The sequence below is a fragment of the Martes martes genome (genome assembly GCF_963455335.1).
Source record: "Martes martes genome assembly, chromosome: 17".
NCBI lineage: Eukaryota > Metazoa > Chordata > Mammalia > Carnivora > Mustelidae > Martes > Martes martes.
Window position 1 is genome coordinate 5,121,469 of NC_137905.1, and position 19,030 is coordinate 5,140,498.

Sequence of the window (19,030 nt, forward strand, 5' to 3'; positions counted from 1 at the left end):
CCTCCTGTGCCCACTATTCTGGGAGGATCATGAGATGTTCTGCCAACACTCAGATTGGCTGTGGCTCACGCCTTCTCTCCCGGCCTACGTGGGTGTGCACAGCGTCACCCGGCGACATCGTGGGCTGTTAGAGTGGATGGAAGGAGCAAGGAGGTGAGCCTGGAGATGTCTGGGAGGACACAGGGCCTGACTTTCACGATGACCTGTTGGTCCTGAGTCTCCAGGCCACAGGGAGTCACGGGAGGTTTTTCACAGAGGCAGTGGGCCCATCGATGTGACTGATTTTTAGAAACACACGTGATATTGGCGGGAGATGTTGGCCACTGAGGCAGGGACACCAGCAACAGATTGAGGCATAATGTAGGCAGTTGGAGTAAGAAAGAAATGTCTCGTCTTAGTGATCAGGTACTCAGATGAGGCTGCTGGGGGTGCAGAACCCCAAAATGGAAGGTAGTGAGGAGTGGAAAGACATCTCAGCTCTGTGTACCTGTCTAGAAACACGCAGAGCTTAGGAGACGCGCCGGCACTGGGTAGTGACTGAGGACTTGTCCACATGGAGGTTTTGAAAGGGTCCTAGCCAATCAGGTCACCCAATGTGACAGCTCAGAAGGGGGGGGTGGAAACCTGGAAACCCCAGAGTTGAAAGAGCAGCTGATGGTTTGCAGAAGACAGAGGGGACATGAATCGGAAGAGGAGGCAATGAGCAGTGGTGAAATGGGTCATGACGCCCCAAAGGAGAACGGGAAAAGAGAAGCCATGGGACTTTGCAAGGAGAAGGGGACTGGTGACTTCTTTATGAGAGGCGGCCAGCAATGGGGAAGACACCAGCTTGAAGGAAGCTGGGCAGGGAGTCATGAAGTGAGAACAGACATTTTTTCAGCTGGGCTGGTGGAACTTGAAATATATCAACACCCAGTGACAGTTTTAGAGTAAACATTCTAATAAATATCCGTTAACGTCGAAACACCAACGTCATTCATCAGCAGAGGGACGACCGTTCCTAATGGTGGCACGTCATCAACCTTTGTTGGAGCAAGAACTCAAAAGAAATGCATAATTACTTGGAGGTTGGTTTTTCACTGTCAGCTTTAGTCATTTGGTTGAATTTCTTTACTGAAAAATTCTTTTTCTTTTTTTTATTGAATAATTGAGTATCTCAGAGGAATCCATTATATTTTTTCGCTCTGAATATATTATGAAGGGCCGTCACTTGGTAGAATGGATGAGAAGGCATTATGAGTATTTGAAATACGGCCGTATGCATCGGCCTTTCGTGAACTTAATTATACGACTGTCTTCGTTTCCCTGTGTGTTATTCCCGGACTAGGCTGGTGATGTCTTCTTCCGAACTCAAGGAAAATGAGCTTGGTTTTTTCATCGATAAGGGGAAGACTGTACTCTCACAGTCTTCAGGAAAACAGCCTCTCCCAGTTGACGTCACAGGATGGAGAAAAGTCACCATCCAAAATTCAGATGCAATTCAGAATATAATGACTCTTCACAAGCCCATTTGGCTCCAGGAGCTCCTGGGGGGGCCCAGGAAATATTGGAACTTCTGGGTTTCATGACACACAGTAAACATCTCTGACCTCTTCTCTCCCCTTCCCACCAGCAACTGCTGACCCCCCCCCCCCCCCCGCCCCCAGGGACTACTCTGCAGGACCACATGTCAGAACCAAAGTATGGTTGAGGCTGGGCCGTCCTCTGTGGAATTTCTACTTCAATAGGGAAAAAGCCTCAAACTGAGCAAAACTCCCAGGATATGGAGCTAGAATTGTGATTCCTCCTCCTTGCAGCCCCCCCAGAGGAGCCCGGGGGCCGTATTCTCAGAGTGGCTGATAAGCATCGGAGGCCGGCAGTCCTCCAGCGAGTGGAGGGATTTGCCTGTGGTTGCGCAAGTTTCTGTCTTTGTAGGTGAGGAGAGGGAGGGGCCCCTGAGAGAGGAACCATTCTTGGCAGTGGGTTTTAAATGGAATGGGAAGGGGCGCCTGGGTGGCTCAGTGGGTTAAAGCCGCTGCCTTCGCTCAGGTCATGATCTCAGGGTCCTGGGTTTGAGCCCCATATCGGGCTCTCTGCTCAGCAGGGAGCCTGCTTCCTCCTCTCTCTCTACCTGCCTCTCTGCCTACTTGTGATCTCTGTCTGTCAAATAAATAAATAAAATCTTAAAAAAAATGGAATGGGAAGTGGGTTCCCCTTTGGGAATTTGGTGAAGGCCATGGTCTTGCTTCCAGAGAAACACACCTACCTCCACGCTTCCAGAGAAACACACCTACCTCCACGCTGAAGGCATTGTAGGGCCTGTGAGTACCGCTGAGTATCTGCTGTTCCGACAGCCGGTCTGGGACACCTTTGTTCATAGGTATTTTATTTTATCTTATTCAGAATCCTGAGCAAACAGGATTTCCACTTCAGCCAGAAAGTACTGAGATTTTTTCTTTTTTCTTTCCTTTTTTTGAAGATTTTATTTATTTATTAGAGAGAAAGAGAGCAGGTGAGCACAAGCAAGGAGAACAGAAGGCAGAAAGGGGGGGAAGCAGGCTCCCCACTGAGCAGGGAGCCCGATGTGGGACTCGATTCCAGGACCCGGGATCATGACCTGAGCCAAAGGCAGATGCTTAATGATTGAGCCACCCAAGCATCCCACCGAGATATTTTCTGATAGAATCAATCACTCAGATGTTTATATGTGTGTGTGTATATATATATAAAATATCTTGTTAGTAAGAGACACAACTAGAAACATGGTGTAATCCTAATTAAAAAAATATAATTAGAAATGGAAAAAGGTTAGAAAGAAATATATTGAAGCCTAAATGGTGATTATCTCTCCAGGTAATTGACATTAAAATAATACTCTTCTTTTGTAAATTTGCTTTACAATAACCATGACTATTATTAGAATCAGAAACAGAAACATAAATTCAAAAGTTATACAGGGATTTAAAAATATTTCCCTGATGCGACTTTCTTTTCTCTCATCCTTTTATTTGTTTTTTTACGATAAATTGACGTTTGGTGAATTTACAGGGCTGTGCTTATCACTACCACCTAATTTTAGAACCTTTCTTCCATCGCCCCAGAAAAGAAACCGGGGGCCCGTTTGTAGGAATTCGCCATACCTATGTCCAGCTCTAGGCAGCCACTGATGGACTTTCTCTCTCTACAGATTTGTGTTTTCTGGAAGCTTCTATAAATGGAATCATAGAGTATGTGGCCTCCCGTGTCTGGCTTCTTTCACTTGGCATCACGTTTCTGGGGTTCAGTCATGCTGTTGCGTGAATCACCTCCTTCCTTTTTATGGTTGAATGATACTGCCTCCCAGGGCCAGACCATGTTTGGACAGGCCTGTGGGCGATTTCCACTTTCTTGTCTCATAGGAAAAATGCTGCTGTGAACATCTGCGTGGAAGGGACCATGTCTTCCCGTGCTGCCGTCCTCCAGATGCATGTCCTCTAGAGAGTCCCCTCCAAGGAATAGGGTCGCTGGTCTCGGCACTGCTGGACAGGCTGGCTTCGTACCCACAGAACATTAGGATCTGAGCACGACCTTCCAGAGCCGGCTCGGTGAAGTACAGGGACGCAGGAGATCTTTCTAATCACTGGTCCCACTTGGTCTCACATCCCTGAGCTGGGTCTGGAGGCATGCGGCATGGGTCCTACTTTGGGAGGCACGAGTGCAAGTGGTTTTATATGGGGAATAGGAAAGTGTATTTGCCTACGTGAAGAAGAAAATGCAGGAAAAGAGAGACAGGGGACTGGGAGGCAGGAAGCTCATTCCTGAGCCCCGTGGGCTCTGAGCATCAGGACTGTTCTCTGGCCTGGTATGTAACAGGCAATCAGTGGGTTTTTGAATTAATTTAGGTTGACTTGAAAGAGCTAATGATGAATTGCTCTTTCTATACATGGGTCCTATATATTCTTATTTCCATGGGTTTTCATCTCCATATTGCTTCTGTTCTGAGGGGAGCAGTGGCCCTTTCTGTATTCCAGTCCCCCCTTGTCCCACCTAGGGGAGGAAAAAAGGGTGTGTAGGATGGGGTCTGTGGAACTGGGGCTCAGGGCAGGGAGCCCACACCTGTGACAAGGAGAGAGACCTCAGCTGATGTCTCAAGGAAGCTTGAGGACTCCATTTTGGGAGGAAAATCAGGAGGATGGGTTGATTTAATACGAGTTTAGATGTGGGTTCCTGAGAGAACGTGGGTGTGCTGGCTAGTTTCTGAGGCTTGTCTGTAGGGGCAAGCCCTCTTCTCCACCCCGAACTCCCTCCACTAAGCAGCTGTGAGCCAAGAATGACCACCTCTTTTACTTCCTACGAACAGGCTTCTACACTAACCTGTACCGCTGCTTATAAGTAGGAGCGAACCAGGGTTCTTCTAGATGAGATGATCCCTTGTATTGTTGCATTCTGCCCATGTCCTCTTTGCTTTGGCTTTTCGGTTTTGGCAACAAGAATCTCGTTGCTTTTAAATTCACAAGCTTCTAGAAAATTGCTTTGTTACTGGAGAGCTTGCCAATTTCACTGGACATTTAAAAAAATTCAATAGTAAACCAATCCAGAACCTGGCCAGAAAATAGATTTGTAAAATATCATGCCAGGTTTCCACGTGTAATTCTAAATGTAGAACCGGGCAATTATTCACGTTAACTCGAAATTGAACATCTTTTCAGAGGAGACCGTAATCTGAAGTCTGAGCCGTTTTTAAAAAAAAATCAACATTTTGGTTTTTTGCTGTGTTTCCGCTTTACTGACTTTAGAGAAGAGGAAAAAAATCAAAAAAGAAGGGAGAAGAGTTGATTTGGAGGCCATGGTTAAACAGGCTGGTCTCATTTCATTCATGCAATCAGTAATCATTTACTAGGACTCTGCCCCGTGCCTGGCTGGCCCTGCGCAGAAGTCAGCGGCCCCTGGGCAGGAACAGATGTCCATAAACCGACGTAGGACCGCCCCGTGTGGGGAGATGTGAGGCTAAAGGGTGGTGGGAGTTTGTGGCCTGAATGACGTACTGCCCGGTGGTAGATCAGAAGGCTTTGTGAGGAGACGACATCTGCATGTGCAGGAAATGAGAATACTTTAGAGAGAGAAGTTGTTCTGGGAGGAGGAAATCATACAGTTATTTTGTGGGAAGACAGTCAAAGAGTTTAAAGCAGGAGAATGGCTTTGATAAAAGAGGACAATGTTGCAGGCACAGAAGGAGGGGACTGGGCGCCAATGCTGTGGGGACACAGGAGCAGGGGCCGGAGGGCTGGACTCAGGAACCCGCACTCACCGCAGAGCGGGATCAGGATGGGTAGTGTACGAGCATCAGGGGGAAGATAAGTTTAGGAAATCAGTCCATAACTCAGTTCAAGTCAGTTGGCTTAACTCTTTGTTAGGTGTTAACAAGATGCCGGGAACTTGGCATTCACGATTTCCAGTCCTTACAACAACCGGGCAGGGAGGGAAACTGAGGCAGACAGAGCCTAAGTCTCGCACCTGTGGTGGTCCAGGGAGGATGGGGAGCTGGCTTATGTCCAGATAGAGCAGACTGCACGTGCTGTCAACAGATGACTCTGGGCGCAGTCTCTCTATTACAAGATCTCAAGAGTTTTTTATTGGGCCATTTTGTCAGTGACAAAATTGAAGCGGGTGTTTTCGACGTGATTGATATTTTACTGGTACTTGGAGTAACGAGGAATGATGGCTGGGTCTTCAATTTATTTTTCTTCCTCAATTACTGTAACAGCTGAGATAAGGGGTGTTAAACTGGCTTAATTGGGTTGCCATCATAACTAATGGCTTGATTTTATCCCAACTAGCATATTTTAAGGAGAATTAATCGAAACGATCTTACTGCACAACCCCCCCCCCCATGCATCTAGAACTTGGTGGATCTCTAAAGAGAGAAAAACCATGGATCTAGGCATCTTTTGGAAGTTCGGGTCCCCTCGATCCCCAGTCTGGGGCTCTTGGTTTTTGGTAGGCATTTCACCATGGGGCTGCACAACATACCCCTGCCTCCTTTTAACCAATCTCAATGTACTCTGCACAGTATTTCAATTTTGAGTCAACCGGCATGATCAGAACATCTACTACACAGGGGACCAAGGGAAAAGGCAGGTCGGGACACGATATATCTTAGCCTATGAAAAATCATTATCTCGGTGCATTCCATTTTAATCTTACAGCTGTTCTGCCTGATTCTATATCCGTGTCTTCTTGGGAACCCACATCACATTTTTCACTGGCAGACTCCAATATACTTTGGACAAGTTGCTAAGTCATGAGAACATGCTGCCAAATTTAGTGATAATTTGGCTTGTTTTTATGCTATCTTTCCCCCATTCTTCAAAATGAAAATAGATAGGGAAAGGGCCACTTCGATAATCATAGCAAGACTTAATAGGGATGCTGAAGATCGTCTGGGCTTCCTGGCTCCAACTATCTCACATCCACTGAGCTCCAGGAAGAACTAGAACGGATCCCCTCCCTCCCGCCCCGATTTTTTCCTTTAAACTCTCTGCAAAGCATGGGTGTTGGGAGCAAGGGCACTTGGGCTCCACTGAAGAAAATATTTATCTTTAGATGTTTAGAGTCACGACTTAGATCTTCTCTGAGGCCATGAGGGCCATCAATAACAGTCATGGAACGCTGAGGCATGGACAATTTGAGAACAGAAGGAGGGGGAGAAAGATGAGGTTATGGGGAAGAAGAAGCCAGGAGGGCCAGCCTAACGGAATTCTGAGCAAAAGACTGTAAGCCGGGTATCAGCAGCCGGCCCTGCCTTTCCTGCCCATGACCATGCCCTGTGGGATTCCGGAACTCTTAGCAGAAATTGCTTGTGACAGTTTTCAGCCCACATAAGACAGTGAGACTAACATTTGACCTTTCTGGTGATTACCTGAGCAGGAGCGATGATCACACAGGGATTGGCTCAGTGCTAATTGCTGCTGTTTGCCTCATTGTCAGCACATCCCCAAAGGGATTCCAACTTACTGCATTCCCGAATGTTCTCTCTCCGTCTTGGTATTTTCCTTAACAGTTATTATTACCCACCCCACCCCCCTTTTAAAGAGAGTCTAGCAATTCTGTGTTCACTGAAGTCTTTAACAGAAGAGTTCCTGTGCTCTGAAAGGCACTATCTTAACCTTTTCAGAAAATCTGGACCACATAAGGTAAATGATGATATTCATCTCCAAAGATAAAATGCTTGCCAACATGAAAGGTCATACCTTATTAGTCTATAGGATTAAATGCTTTGTTTTTCCAATCATTGAACTACAGCTAGTTCTGGTTTTAGCAAAACAGAAGCATGTCAGTTATAATGGGACCGCACTATTAGGTGATTTGTAACTCATTAAAATTGTTAACAGTTTATGAAAAGTACCTGGTATACCCTTGACTGTCCTGTGGGTTACAACCTAGCCGTTCTTCGTAGGAATGGACCAAAGTGCCTTTCCTCCCCAAATTATCTAAACCCAGGCATCATCAGTATTATTGTGATATGATTCCAGAATCTATACAAACTGGCTTTAGGGCCCCAAGCAAATAGGTGCAAAGAATTTTTTTTTTCCTTTTAACCCTAGAACAGGTTTCCAGCCCTGATTCTGTCATTTTGTATTCCTTCATCCTGATCCCACAGTCTCTAATCTCTAAGAGGTACCTAAAAGAAAAATCTCTTTTGGTGGTGCCTGGTCATTGTTCTAAACTGGATAAGCAGAGAGTGTGTACAAAAAGAAGATGGTAGTTCTTCTGCCTTTTGCAAAATATCACGGGTGACCTGAGAATGCGAGCTTTGCTTTGTTCCCTCTGCAGACAACCTGCCTCTCACCTTTCCCAGCAGTATCAGCCCATCAGCCGCGGAGACCGTCCCTCCACAGAGCGGGAGGTTGCCAAGAGTCTGACTCTAGGGCACGCAGGTACTTGGAGAATGCACGAAAGGTTACAGCCCTCCTGGGGAAGGGACAGTGGACCCAGTATATGCTCTCTGTGTGGTTGTGTGTGTGTGTGTGTGTGTGTGTGTGTGTGTGTGTGTGTTTTTGCTTAGTTTTTATTGAAATAGAGAAACACTTATGTTTCCATAAATATACAGTTTGCAGAGTTTTTACAATCTGAACCCACCCGCGTAGTCCAATACTAGAGGATCAAGAAACGCATCTACTGGGTAAGCTAGCAGTGGTGATGACCTTTGCTTGTGTTTCAGCTTTATATAGATGGAACCGTTCAGGATGTGGTCTTCTGACCGGTCTTTTGTGGTTCAGTGCTACGTTTCTGAATTCACCCGTGTTGCTGTGAAGAGTTGCAGATCATTCATTCTCCATGTCATATAGACTCAATTGTGTGAACGTTCCACAATCGACCTATTCCACTCTTAGAGGGCATCTGAATATCTTCCAGTCTGGGGGCTATGATGAATAGTGTTGCTATTCACATTCTGACACACACATTTTGGTGAATGCACAGCCACAATTCCGTTAGATAAATAAGTGTGTAATTCCTGGATCACAGGGTGGACAAAGTTTCAGCCTTAGTTGATATTCTGGTTTCCAAAGTGGTGTTACCAACTTAGCCCTCTACCAGCTGGATAGGAGACTTCCAATTATTTTCTATCCTTGCCAACTCTTGGTGTGTTTCATCGACCAGTTCAACTATTTTGTGGGTATGTCACTGTGCTGCTGGATTTCATTGTATTTTCTGGATTAATTTGCATTTTAATTTGTATCTATGTAAATTACTTTTTATTCCTTTGATTAATGAAGTTGTGCATCTCTTCTTTGTTGTTGGCATTTGTTGAAGTGCCTGTTCAAGTTCCTTCTCCGTGTTACTTTGGGTTGTGTCTTTTGCTTATAGACGGTAGGATTTCTTTGTATTATAAATATCTTCTACTTTGTGAGTTACCTTTATTACTTTCTTAATGATACCCTCTGATGAACTGAAGTTTTTAATTTTAACATAATCTACCATTTCTTTTTTTTTTTAAGATTTTATTTATTTATTTGACAGACAGAGATCACAAGTAGGCAGAGAGGCAGGCAGAGAGAGACAGGGAAGCAGGCTCCCTGCTGAGCAGAGAGCCTGATGCGGGGCTCGATCTTGGGACCCTGGGATCATGACTTAAGCTGAAGGCAGAGGCTTTAACCCACTGAGCCACTCAGGCACCCTAATCTACCATTTCTTACCCCTTTTTGTGGTGAATACATTTGTGTCTTGGTTGAAAAATTTTTGCCTCTGTCAAGGACACCAATTACATTCTCATATGTTTTTCTCTACAAGAGATATTATTTTACCTTTTGGCTCATAATATATTTAGAATGGATTATTGTATATTGTCTATGGTCTAAGAGAAGGGGCAGGATACATTTTTTCATATGCATATTAAATAACCCAGTACTTTTATTGCAGAGACCATGCTTTCTTGTTTGAAGCCACCATGTCCTGGTGACAAACAGGGACTGTGTGTGCAGGTTATCGGCTTCTAACTCTCTAATCTACTTCACTGGTCAGTTTTTTTCGGTCTTTGTGCAGACATCACATAATTTTATTTACTTCTTTTTTTTCTTTCTAATAGGTCAGAATATATAATAGTGTAAGTCCTCCAACTTATTCTTCAGGATTGCCTTGGCTATTGTTAACCCCTTATATTTCCATGTGAATTTTACAATCCACTTCTTCTCCTTCACCTCAAAACAGAGACCTGGGATTCTGCTTGGTATCACGTTAAATCCTTTAGGTCCGTTTGGAGAGAATTCACATTTCAGTAGTGTTGAGACTGCCAATCCATGAATGTGGTATATCTCTCTATTTAATAGGATTAAAACTTCTCTTAGCAGTGATTTGTGATTTTCAACACAGAGTCTTTTTGATGTGTCCTCATATGGCAGGAGGGGCAGAGGCACTCTTTAGGGTCTCTTTTATAAGAGCATTCATCCTACTTACGAAGGCTTCTACCTGCATGACATAAGCACCCCCCAAAGGCCCTACCTCAAAATGCCATCACACTAGGGATTAGGTTTCAACACGTGAATTTTGGGGGGGGGGACACAAACATTCAGACTACAGCACCAGCCATCCCATCTTCCACCACTTTGTACCTTTGAAATCTGGCAAATGTCTTAAAGAGAGAATGGTTTGTATATTTAACATAGTTTGGCTTCCTCTGTTAGGTCTTTGTTTCCGTGACACCCCAGGAGATTTCACTCTGTCCTTTAAAGGGTATTTGTCCATTGGGGGAGGAAAGCAGCCATGTGTTCAAGGGCCCTCAGGTTTTCACTTTGGCACACGAGCTCCACATGACTTTTACAAGGATTGCTGGTTTATTTCCCTTCATTTTGGGCCCTCTGCCTGGGTCAAGCCTGACTCTCCCCCCAGAATCAGAAAAGGCTCCTAGAGAGAAGAAATGGCTAGCTGTCTTATACTTTTTTTTTTTTTAAGAACGTTCCTTCCCTCTTTGATATTTTCATTGATCGAGGCTTCCTGGCTTCTGCGACTCTCTGATACCTTTAAAATTAAAGACTTTTGTCATCTACCCTGATTTTCCTAGTTTTTGCAGTGGAGACAGTAATCTACTACTTCCTATTTGGAAGATCCTACACACACATCTTTTATCAACATGTTTTGATATAAATTCCTAAGTGACTCTTTGTTTGGAGAAAATAATTTTATTTTGCTTTAGCTTTCCTAATGTGACATGACAAAAAAAAATCTGTATTCTTTCATTCCATCAAATACACTGAATTTCTATAAATTAAATAAAATCAAATGCTTCTTTGTCTAAAATTGAGACATCAGTTACACTATTAAGTTTGATCTAATAGGTACGTGTTGGTTTTTCCTGGTTCAACATAATACCTAGAGAGAAGTTTTCAGTGAGACAAAAAGGCTTCAAACAAAAGTTCCTTTGATTCGTGAGGTCTTTTAAAATTTATGCTCTTTTTACTCTAAGTCTTTTGGGCCTTGTTCAAGATTATCATCTCTAATGATGGTTGTGTATATTAATGCCAACCTGTTTTCTATTTATCCTTACATCTTCAGGGACATTTCGTCCTTTTGGAAACATCTGTGACACCAGATTTTGAATTTGGTTGTTTGATATTAGTATTAAAAGAGTTAGACAAAAAGGAGATTTCACACTATATTTTTCTTAGGACCATTCTTGGCCCCATTCTTTCCTTTCTATAACCCCCACTGGGGTGAGATTAACATTTATTGAACATTTAATATGGCCTTCGATGGTGAGTGTAGAGGGGATGGCACTTCTCTTTCTCATTTCTCACAACAACCTCCTAAGGAGGAATTATCTTCCTCATTTTGTAGAAGTGGAAACTGAGCCTCAGAGTCTATAAGCAGATTGCCTAGTGATACCTGGAGAGAAAGCTCTTGTTGCTGCAAAAATTAAAGTGTACTTCACTTCTAGGTTGTTTTTTGTTTTTTTGATGAATAATTGTGTAAAATATCTCATAAGGCAATGACAACTGTATTTGCTGTATTTCCACCTTTCTTCATGCTGTTCTTAGCTGAGTTTTCTCTACAAGTACAGGGACTTTTCAGAACTCTGAAATGATTGCTTTAATTGATACTAAAAATGGACACTTTTAAATTCAAACAGCACTTTAAACATTCTTGACTTATTGTCACCCCCTGTTTATGTCCTTAGCACTCCTGTCTAGACCCGTTCCTTCTACAAAACTTACCTGTTCTGATGGCTCCCATCTCTTTTGCGTGGGTAACTCTCTAAGAAAAACCTCCTTACCTCTACTTTAGTCTCATGGGACATCATCTCAACATGCACCCCACAAAGACAACATCAGAATGATCCTTTGAAACCCATTCCACTTCTATCAATGGAATAATCATCCCTGGTTTCTGGACTAGAAAAGTGAGTATCACCTTTCTCTATTTTATGTTGAGCACGTATTTTTTTTCAAAGTCTTGCTTCTTCCTTCCAGATGTTTTCTAGACCCATCCTCTCTGGTCCATTTCTATTGCCACCAGGCACAACTTAACCCTTGCAACTAAGACACCAGCTATGGCTTTCAATGTACTTCCTGACTCCAGACTCGCTCCATCTGAAGTCACTTCACTGCTTCATGATTCCCTTACCCTGATTTCTGCCCCAGCATTAGAATGCCTCCCTGCCTCCCACGTCATCATTGTGCATTTTCTACACTGGGGGTTATCTTTCTAAAGCACAAAGGTTATTCGTAATCAAATCAAACCCTTTTGCATAGCATATGGAGCATTTCATGATCTAGTTCAGGATCTATTCCGCAGATCTGTTGAATGCCTGCTCTAAATCTGGCACTGTTGAGAGCAGCCAGGCATTCAACACAAGACCTAGTACCAACCCTAGAGCAGTGGGTGCTTGGCCAACTCTCTGCTCTTAGCTTCGTACATGTGGAGCCTACTATGCAAGCCTTCTCAGTGTGCTACCTATCCATATTCTTCCAGGCTTCTCTTTTAGAATGCCTTGCCTTTTCTAAATAACAAAACTAAAAGGCAACCTACTGACTGAGAGAAGATATTGGCAAATGATATATCCAATAAAGGGTTAGTATCTAAAATATATAAAGAACCAATACAATTCCACATCCAAAAAACAAATAATCCAATTAAAAATGGGTAGAGGACGTGAATAGGCATTTTTTTTTCCCAAAGAAGGCATATTGATGGCCAACAGACACATGAAAAGATGCTCAACATCACAAATTATCAGGGAACTACAAATCAAAAGCACAATGAGATGCCACCTCACACCTGTCAGAATGGCTAAAATCAAAGACACAAGAAACAACAGGTGTTGGTGAGGATGTGGAGAGAAAGGAACCCTCATGCACTGTTGGTGGTACCCCTCAAAATACAAAAACACTAATTCAAAGGGCTACATGCACCCCTATGTTTATAGCAGCATTATTTACAATAGCCAAGATATGGAAGCAGCCCAAGGGTTCACTGATTGATGATTGGATAAAGAAGATGTGGTCGATAGACACAATAGAACACTAGTCAGCCATCAGAAAGAATGAAATCTTGCCATTTGCAATGACATGGATGGATCTAGAGACTATAACACTAAGTGAAATCAGTCAGAGAAAGACAAATACTGTATGATCTCACTCATACGTGGAATTTAAGAAACAAAGCAAATGAGCAAAAGGGAAAAAAAGAGAGAAACAAACCAAGAAACAGACCCTTAACTATGGAAAACAAACTGATGGTTACCAGAGGGGAGGTGGGGGGCTGGGTGAAATGGGTACTGGGGATTACGGAGACTACTTGTTGTGATGAGCACTGGGTGATGTATGGAAGTGTGGAATCACTATATTGTACACATGGAACTAATATTATTCTGTAGGTTGGCTCTACTGGCATTAAAATAAAAAAGAAATGGGGATGGAATTGCAAAAGTGCATTACCTTTTCTCAACTTATCCCTATCCCCGTAACCAATAAGCTCCCTGTGGCCACCCCCAAGGGAGGACCAGGGGCTCCTCTGGGCTTAGGTCCATCAGAATAGTGATGACATTGCTCTGCGGTCTTGGGCTTACTGGCCTAACTCCCCAAATCACTCATTAGCACATGGAGCACAGGAACCATGAATTATTCAACTCCGAGACTCCGGGACCAAGCACAGTGCGTGTGGATGAATGTCTGTAGGCTATTTCATCATGCAATTTCCTCCTCAAAAACTAAGGCAATCTTTTGGCTGCCGGCTCCAGCAAGAGACTTGTCTGGATGTTGCGATGCTTTGAAGATAGGACTTTTCAATGTACATCCAAATAGATATCCACTTGTCTACGCAGAGTGGATGCAGCTCTTCTCTCTCCCTCTCTCACCACCCACACCACACTCCCTTCCAGTTTTGATTCCTCTGCTCTGTGTTCTCAGGCCCCTCTGCCTCCTCCCCTGCCCTTCGAGGCCAAACTCAAAGGTTGACTTGGTTGTGAAGCCCTCTCTGCCTATTGCCTGCCATCTTGATTGTGTGTTTCTCAGACGCTGGTCTCGGATGTGGTTTGCATGTGAGTCCCCGGCATATGGAGACGGGGTCTGAGAAGTCTCAGTTTACCTGTTATTGTGTACCACGAGGGCACGTACCAAAGGCCCTGTGAATATTCACTTTCATATATGCGACTCAAACTGAATCTTTAGCCACAAGCAACTGGCTTTTTGGAATAAGAGGGAGAGCAAAACTTCTGGTGTGATTGACACAAGGGACATCTCTGTTTAACACACACCGAGACCAACCCTGACTCCCCATCTCAGCCAATGGCAGATCCTATTAGCTTTGTGTCTGAAACAGACTACCTCCAGGATCTGACTTCTCATCCTTTCTCCTATTATCAGCCCAGCTTCCCCTCATACCTAGGTTGTCACCAGTCTCCCATACTTGTGCCCTTGTCCCCTATGTCTGATCTCAACAGGGCAGCGTGATGATCTCATACTGCACCCTACTGAGCCCTCAGCCCCGGCGGTCCTGTCTCACCCACAGTAAAAGCAGGCGGTGGTATAGGGCCCATGTGACTCCACACCATCTGTATCCCTACCCCCTGCCTGTCTCGCCCACTCTTTCTGGTCCAGCCCTCATGGCCTCCTTGGCCTTCCCTTAGGTAACTTCAGGGCTCCCATCGTCACCACCTTCATGTTTTTATGCAAATGTCGCTGCCCCAGCGAGGCTCCCCAGGGCTGTCTCATTACAACCGCAGCTCCCTGCTGTCCTCTATCTTTTATCCGTTTCCTGGTTTCATACATACATCGTATGCTTCTCTTTATCCCAAAAAGCGTATTATGCATTTTACTCAATTTGCTTCCTTTCTCCATGGGAGTGTCAGCTGCACAAGGATAGCCGTTCTTGTTGGTTCGCTGCTGTACCCCGGCCTCTAGAACCGTCTGAGGATGTCGCATTAGTAGCTTTTTGAATAACAGCCATTGTTCTGTGATTAGGAAGCTCCTAGCTGAGTGCACCTGATGTCTTTCCACGGTTGCCTGGGGTAACAGGATAAAAGCTGTGGGACAATTCAGCCGTCAAGTTTGGTGACGTCCTCTGGGACTTTCTTTCAACTTGCGCTAAGTGAAACAACTGTCCAACAGATGAGGGCGTGATGCCAGGATGAAAGGCATCAGTGCGCCTCCCTAGCTGCGGCACCTACCTAAGACGAAGGACCGTGAGCTCCCCACTCTGACCTCTAATTGGACGAAGACTGGAGAATTCCAGGCTTTGAGGGTGTTACTGACTTACTGTACGTTTAAATGCTTACCTTCCCTGCCTCTACACGTGTCTATTCTTCCCAAGAACACCTCCGGGTGTTACCAGAAGAAACGTAAAATGTAAAAATGCATTTATAACGGAAGAGTATACACTCGGTAGCATTTTAGAAAGTACTCACCGCTGTCGATGGCTAGGAAGAGGGCAGTGTACACGCTGTTGTGGACGAAGGGCGACTCGCGGTCCAGCACAGCCATGGTGTCAACGGTCCCATTGATGGGGTTAATATTCAGCCAGCCCGCTGGGTCCTTGTAAACGGAATACCTGAAAAAGAAATATAATTCCCAAACAATATTCAGATGACACTGAATAGATTCAAGAAATATTCACTGAGCGATGGGAACAAGCTCCTATGTAGGTGCCAGAAAATTCTTTTTTTGATTTTTATTTATTTGAAAGAGAGAGAATGAGAGAGTAAGAAAGCCCAGAAGACAGAGGAGCAGACTCTCTGCTGAGCAGAGAGCCCGATGCGGGGCTCGATCCCAGGACCCTGAGATTATGACCTGAGTCGAAGGCAGACGCTTAACCGACTGAGCAACCCAGGTGCCCCAGTGCCACATAATTCTTTACACAAATCTAAAACATCACTGCAGTTATAGTTGTTCATTCAGAAAGTGACAGCTGACCTCCAACTCTGTGCTCAATATTTTGGGCATGCGCCTCCTTCGTGCCTCATGACAAGCCTGTGAGGAGAGAGCTTGTATCGGCCCAGTTCTCAAAGAGGCCGAGACAAAGCCATCCAAGTCCAGCTCTATTTCTTCAATACCCTGGCTGTGGCTCATGTACAGATCCCAGGGACAGGTGCTGTGAACGCACGGCAGGACGCAAGGATGCTTGGAGGAACTGGCCATTCCCTTTGACGGAGAATCACCCTGGGGACCTCACAGAAGATGCAGTGTCTGAACCGAGACCAGAGGAAAATGAGAATGAGAAGACAGGTCAGGAAGAGAGAACAATACAAGATAACACATGGAACGGAGAGATTCACTAGAACGTAAGTCCCACAAAAGCCAGGATATCTGTTTGCGGTCATGACCCCAGCTCCTAAAACATTGCTTAGCACACACGCGACATTCAACAGACAGGTGCTGAATGAATACTGATGTACCAGAGTGTGGGCAGTTGTGCTTGGGGCACGGCTTCTCTGGGGGACACTGAAGGTATAGGCATTTAGAGAGACAGATTTTATAGAACCTGAACCACTGTTGTAAGGGGTTTGGGTTCTGGATAATGGGAAACCATCAAAGAACTTTAAAGCATTATTATTTTCTGAGGTTGTTGTAAAAGTAATCCATGCTCATTCTAAGAAGTTCAAACAAAAGGTGCACGAGGTAAGAAATGAAAATCCCATTTTCATTTGATCAGGGAGACGCTAACTGAACATGACTCAGATTTCTTTGAACTGAGTGGCTTGGATAATGTGGGGCTGTCCCAGTGACACATGGCAGGTGCCCCAACCACTTCTATACTTGAGCCAGAGTGATGCTGGTCAGTGTTCTCCTGCCATTCCCCACCAGTCTTTGAAATATATGCCCTTGGGGCGCCAGGGTGGCTCAGTTGTTAAGTGTCTGCCTTTGGCTCAGGTCATGATCCCAGGGTCTTGGGATAGAGCCCTGTGCTGGGCTCTCTGCCCCGGGGGGAAGCCTGCTTCTCCCTCTCCCACTCCCCCTGCTTGTGTTCCTTTTCTTGCTGTATTTCTCTCTGTCCAAAAAAAAAAAAAAAGAAAAGAAAAGAAAAAAAGAAAAAAAAAAAGAAATATATGCCCTTGAGGGGACATGAAAACTGATGGCTTATCAGCCAGGTAAAGATGTCCGAAGTCCATCATTTCTGCCACATACTGCTGGCTTTGGTTCTAAGGACATTTCAAACCTGATTTAACTAACAAGACTTTGGGGCAAACTGCCACCATAATCTTCACAGTGGAAACGATGTCCACATCCTAATCCTGGGGACCTGTGAACGTTCCCTTCTATGGCACAAATGTTGCAGGTCTAATTAAGGGGAGGATCTTGGGGTGGAAAGGGGCTTTTGGATTCCCGAACGACACGGAACCTCAGGTGTCCTCCTAAGACGGAAGCAGAGAGAGATTTGAGACACAGAGAAGAGAGGAGGCAGAGACTAGACTATTGCAAAGGAGTCTCCCTTACAGTCTCCAGACGGAGTGTGGCCCACCACGATTTTGGCCCGGTGAGACGGATTTTGGGTTTTTGGCCTTCAGAACGGGGGAAGAATACATTTCTAGCCTCACCCGGTTTGTAGGACTCTGTTACAGCAGTTTGTTACGGTGACGATAAGAAACCAACACAGCAGGTGTAATATTCCCTGAAAACCAAAGCATAGAGCCTTCAAGGTCATAGAGCCAGGATGTGGGCCCAGAGCCGCTGTTCTGAACCCCCACACTGGGCTGCTTCCCTGCTGACTTACTGGAGGGCGGTCAGAAGACACTGGCTGAATTTTGAGAAGCAGATACCTCCGGGGATAGAACAAAGATGACTCCAAGGGTCCTGGGTTAGATTCTTCCCGTGCAGGTGAGACCCGAGGGACTGTCCACAGGAGTGTGAATTTAGGTCACCAGAACAGACCCGAGCACCTCTGTGTGCGTCAATCACGTCAAATCCAATTTTTATTTTGCAAAAGTAGGTGAACCAGACCCTAGACTGCTGAACAATGCCAGAGAGTGGGCCCTGCTAATGCTTCCCACAAGGCAGCGAGTCTGGTCTTCCTAGAACAGCCTTCAGTGCCCATTTCATAACAACAGTATCAGCAGCAGCATCCAACAGTAGACTGAGTGTTTACTATGTGCGAAGGCCCTTTTCAGGGAGTGTGCTGTGTCTACTCTTTCAGGCCTCACATCAACCCTGAGAGGCGGATAATGTGATCATTCCCATTTCACAGATGGGGAAACTGAGGAGAGGCTGGCTGCCATACAGCTTTTCATTGTCTTACTTTTTTCCTATGAAACTCCAGGCTGTAGAGTTCTTAGTTTTCGTAGACCTTCTATCATTTAAAATCTGCTTGAATATTAAAAAAAAAAAACCAAAAAACCAAAAAACTCTGGGACCGAATCTCTGTTTTGTTTTTTAAAAGGGTGCCATTTGAGTTTTTGCCAAGAAAAAAAAATAAATATTGTTCCAGTGCAAAAATAAGCCAACCAGCCAACCCAGACAGACAAAGCACTTTGCCAAGGTCAGGGGCAAGCGCGTGGCCATGTTAGGATTTGCACCCTGGCTGACGGGTGCCAGGGGCCTGCTCTTAACCTCTCTGCCCCGGCCACACGGGATCCTGGATGTCGTCAGCATCACATGGGAGGAAAAGGCATGGACGTCGGAATGAAAAACCTGGACTTTCACTGTGTGACCTTGGGCGAGCTACTTGTCTGTTTCCGTTTCCTTGGGGAGGCAGGAGAATCCCAGGGCTCATGGGGGAGCTGTGAGGGCCAGGTGGGGCCCGGCACGAGGTGTGTGGCTCCCAGCAGAGTGGGTCGCACGTGGTCCGCTGGGGTCGGGTCCAGTATGGGATCTGCACTGTCCCCTGGAATGTTTTGGGAGCCCCAGCTCAGCAGAGCCCCGGGGAGACGGCGTCCTGTATGTGCAGCAGAGGCGGGGAGCACAGGGAATGAGGGGGCTAAGGTAGTTTTCCCCATACTCTCTTGCCGCCTCAGTGATCATTTCCTCGTTTCTCAAAAACAGAAGAAATGCATTTCTCATAAGAATGAACCGCTTTAAAAACACCTATCATTTCCATAGGAATTTATGTCTCTCTCTGCAAACTGCTGTCTTCTAAGACCGGGCCGAAA

The 19,030-nt window shown here is 45.1% G+C and overlaps 1 protein-coding gene across 3 annotated transcripts in view; it reads right to left on the reverse strand.

The window, feature by feature from the left end:
* CDH13 (cadherin 13) overlaps positions 1-19,030 on the reverse strand; it is a 1,007,942-nt gene that overhangs the window by 15,737 nt on the left and 973,175 nt on the right. For all 3 annotated transcript variants that reach the window (XM_080827654.1, XM_080827656.1, XM_080827655.1), the window contains exon 11: positions 15,356-15,498. In XM_080827654.1, coding sequence (XP_080683780.1) covers positions 15,356-15,498 — 143 coding nt within the window. The remainder of the gene's footprint in view (positions 1-15,355; positions 15,499-19,030) is intronic.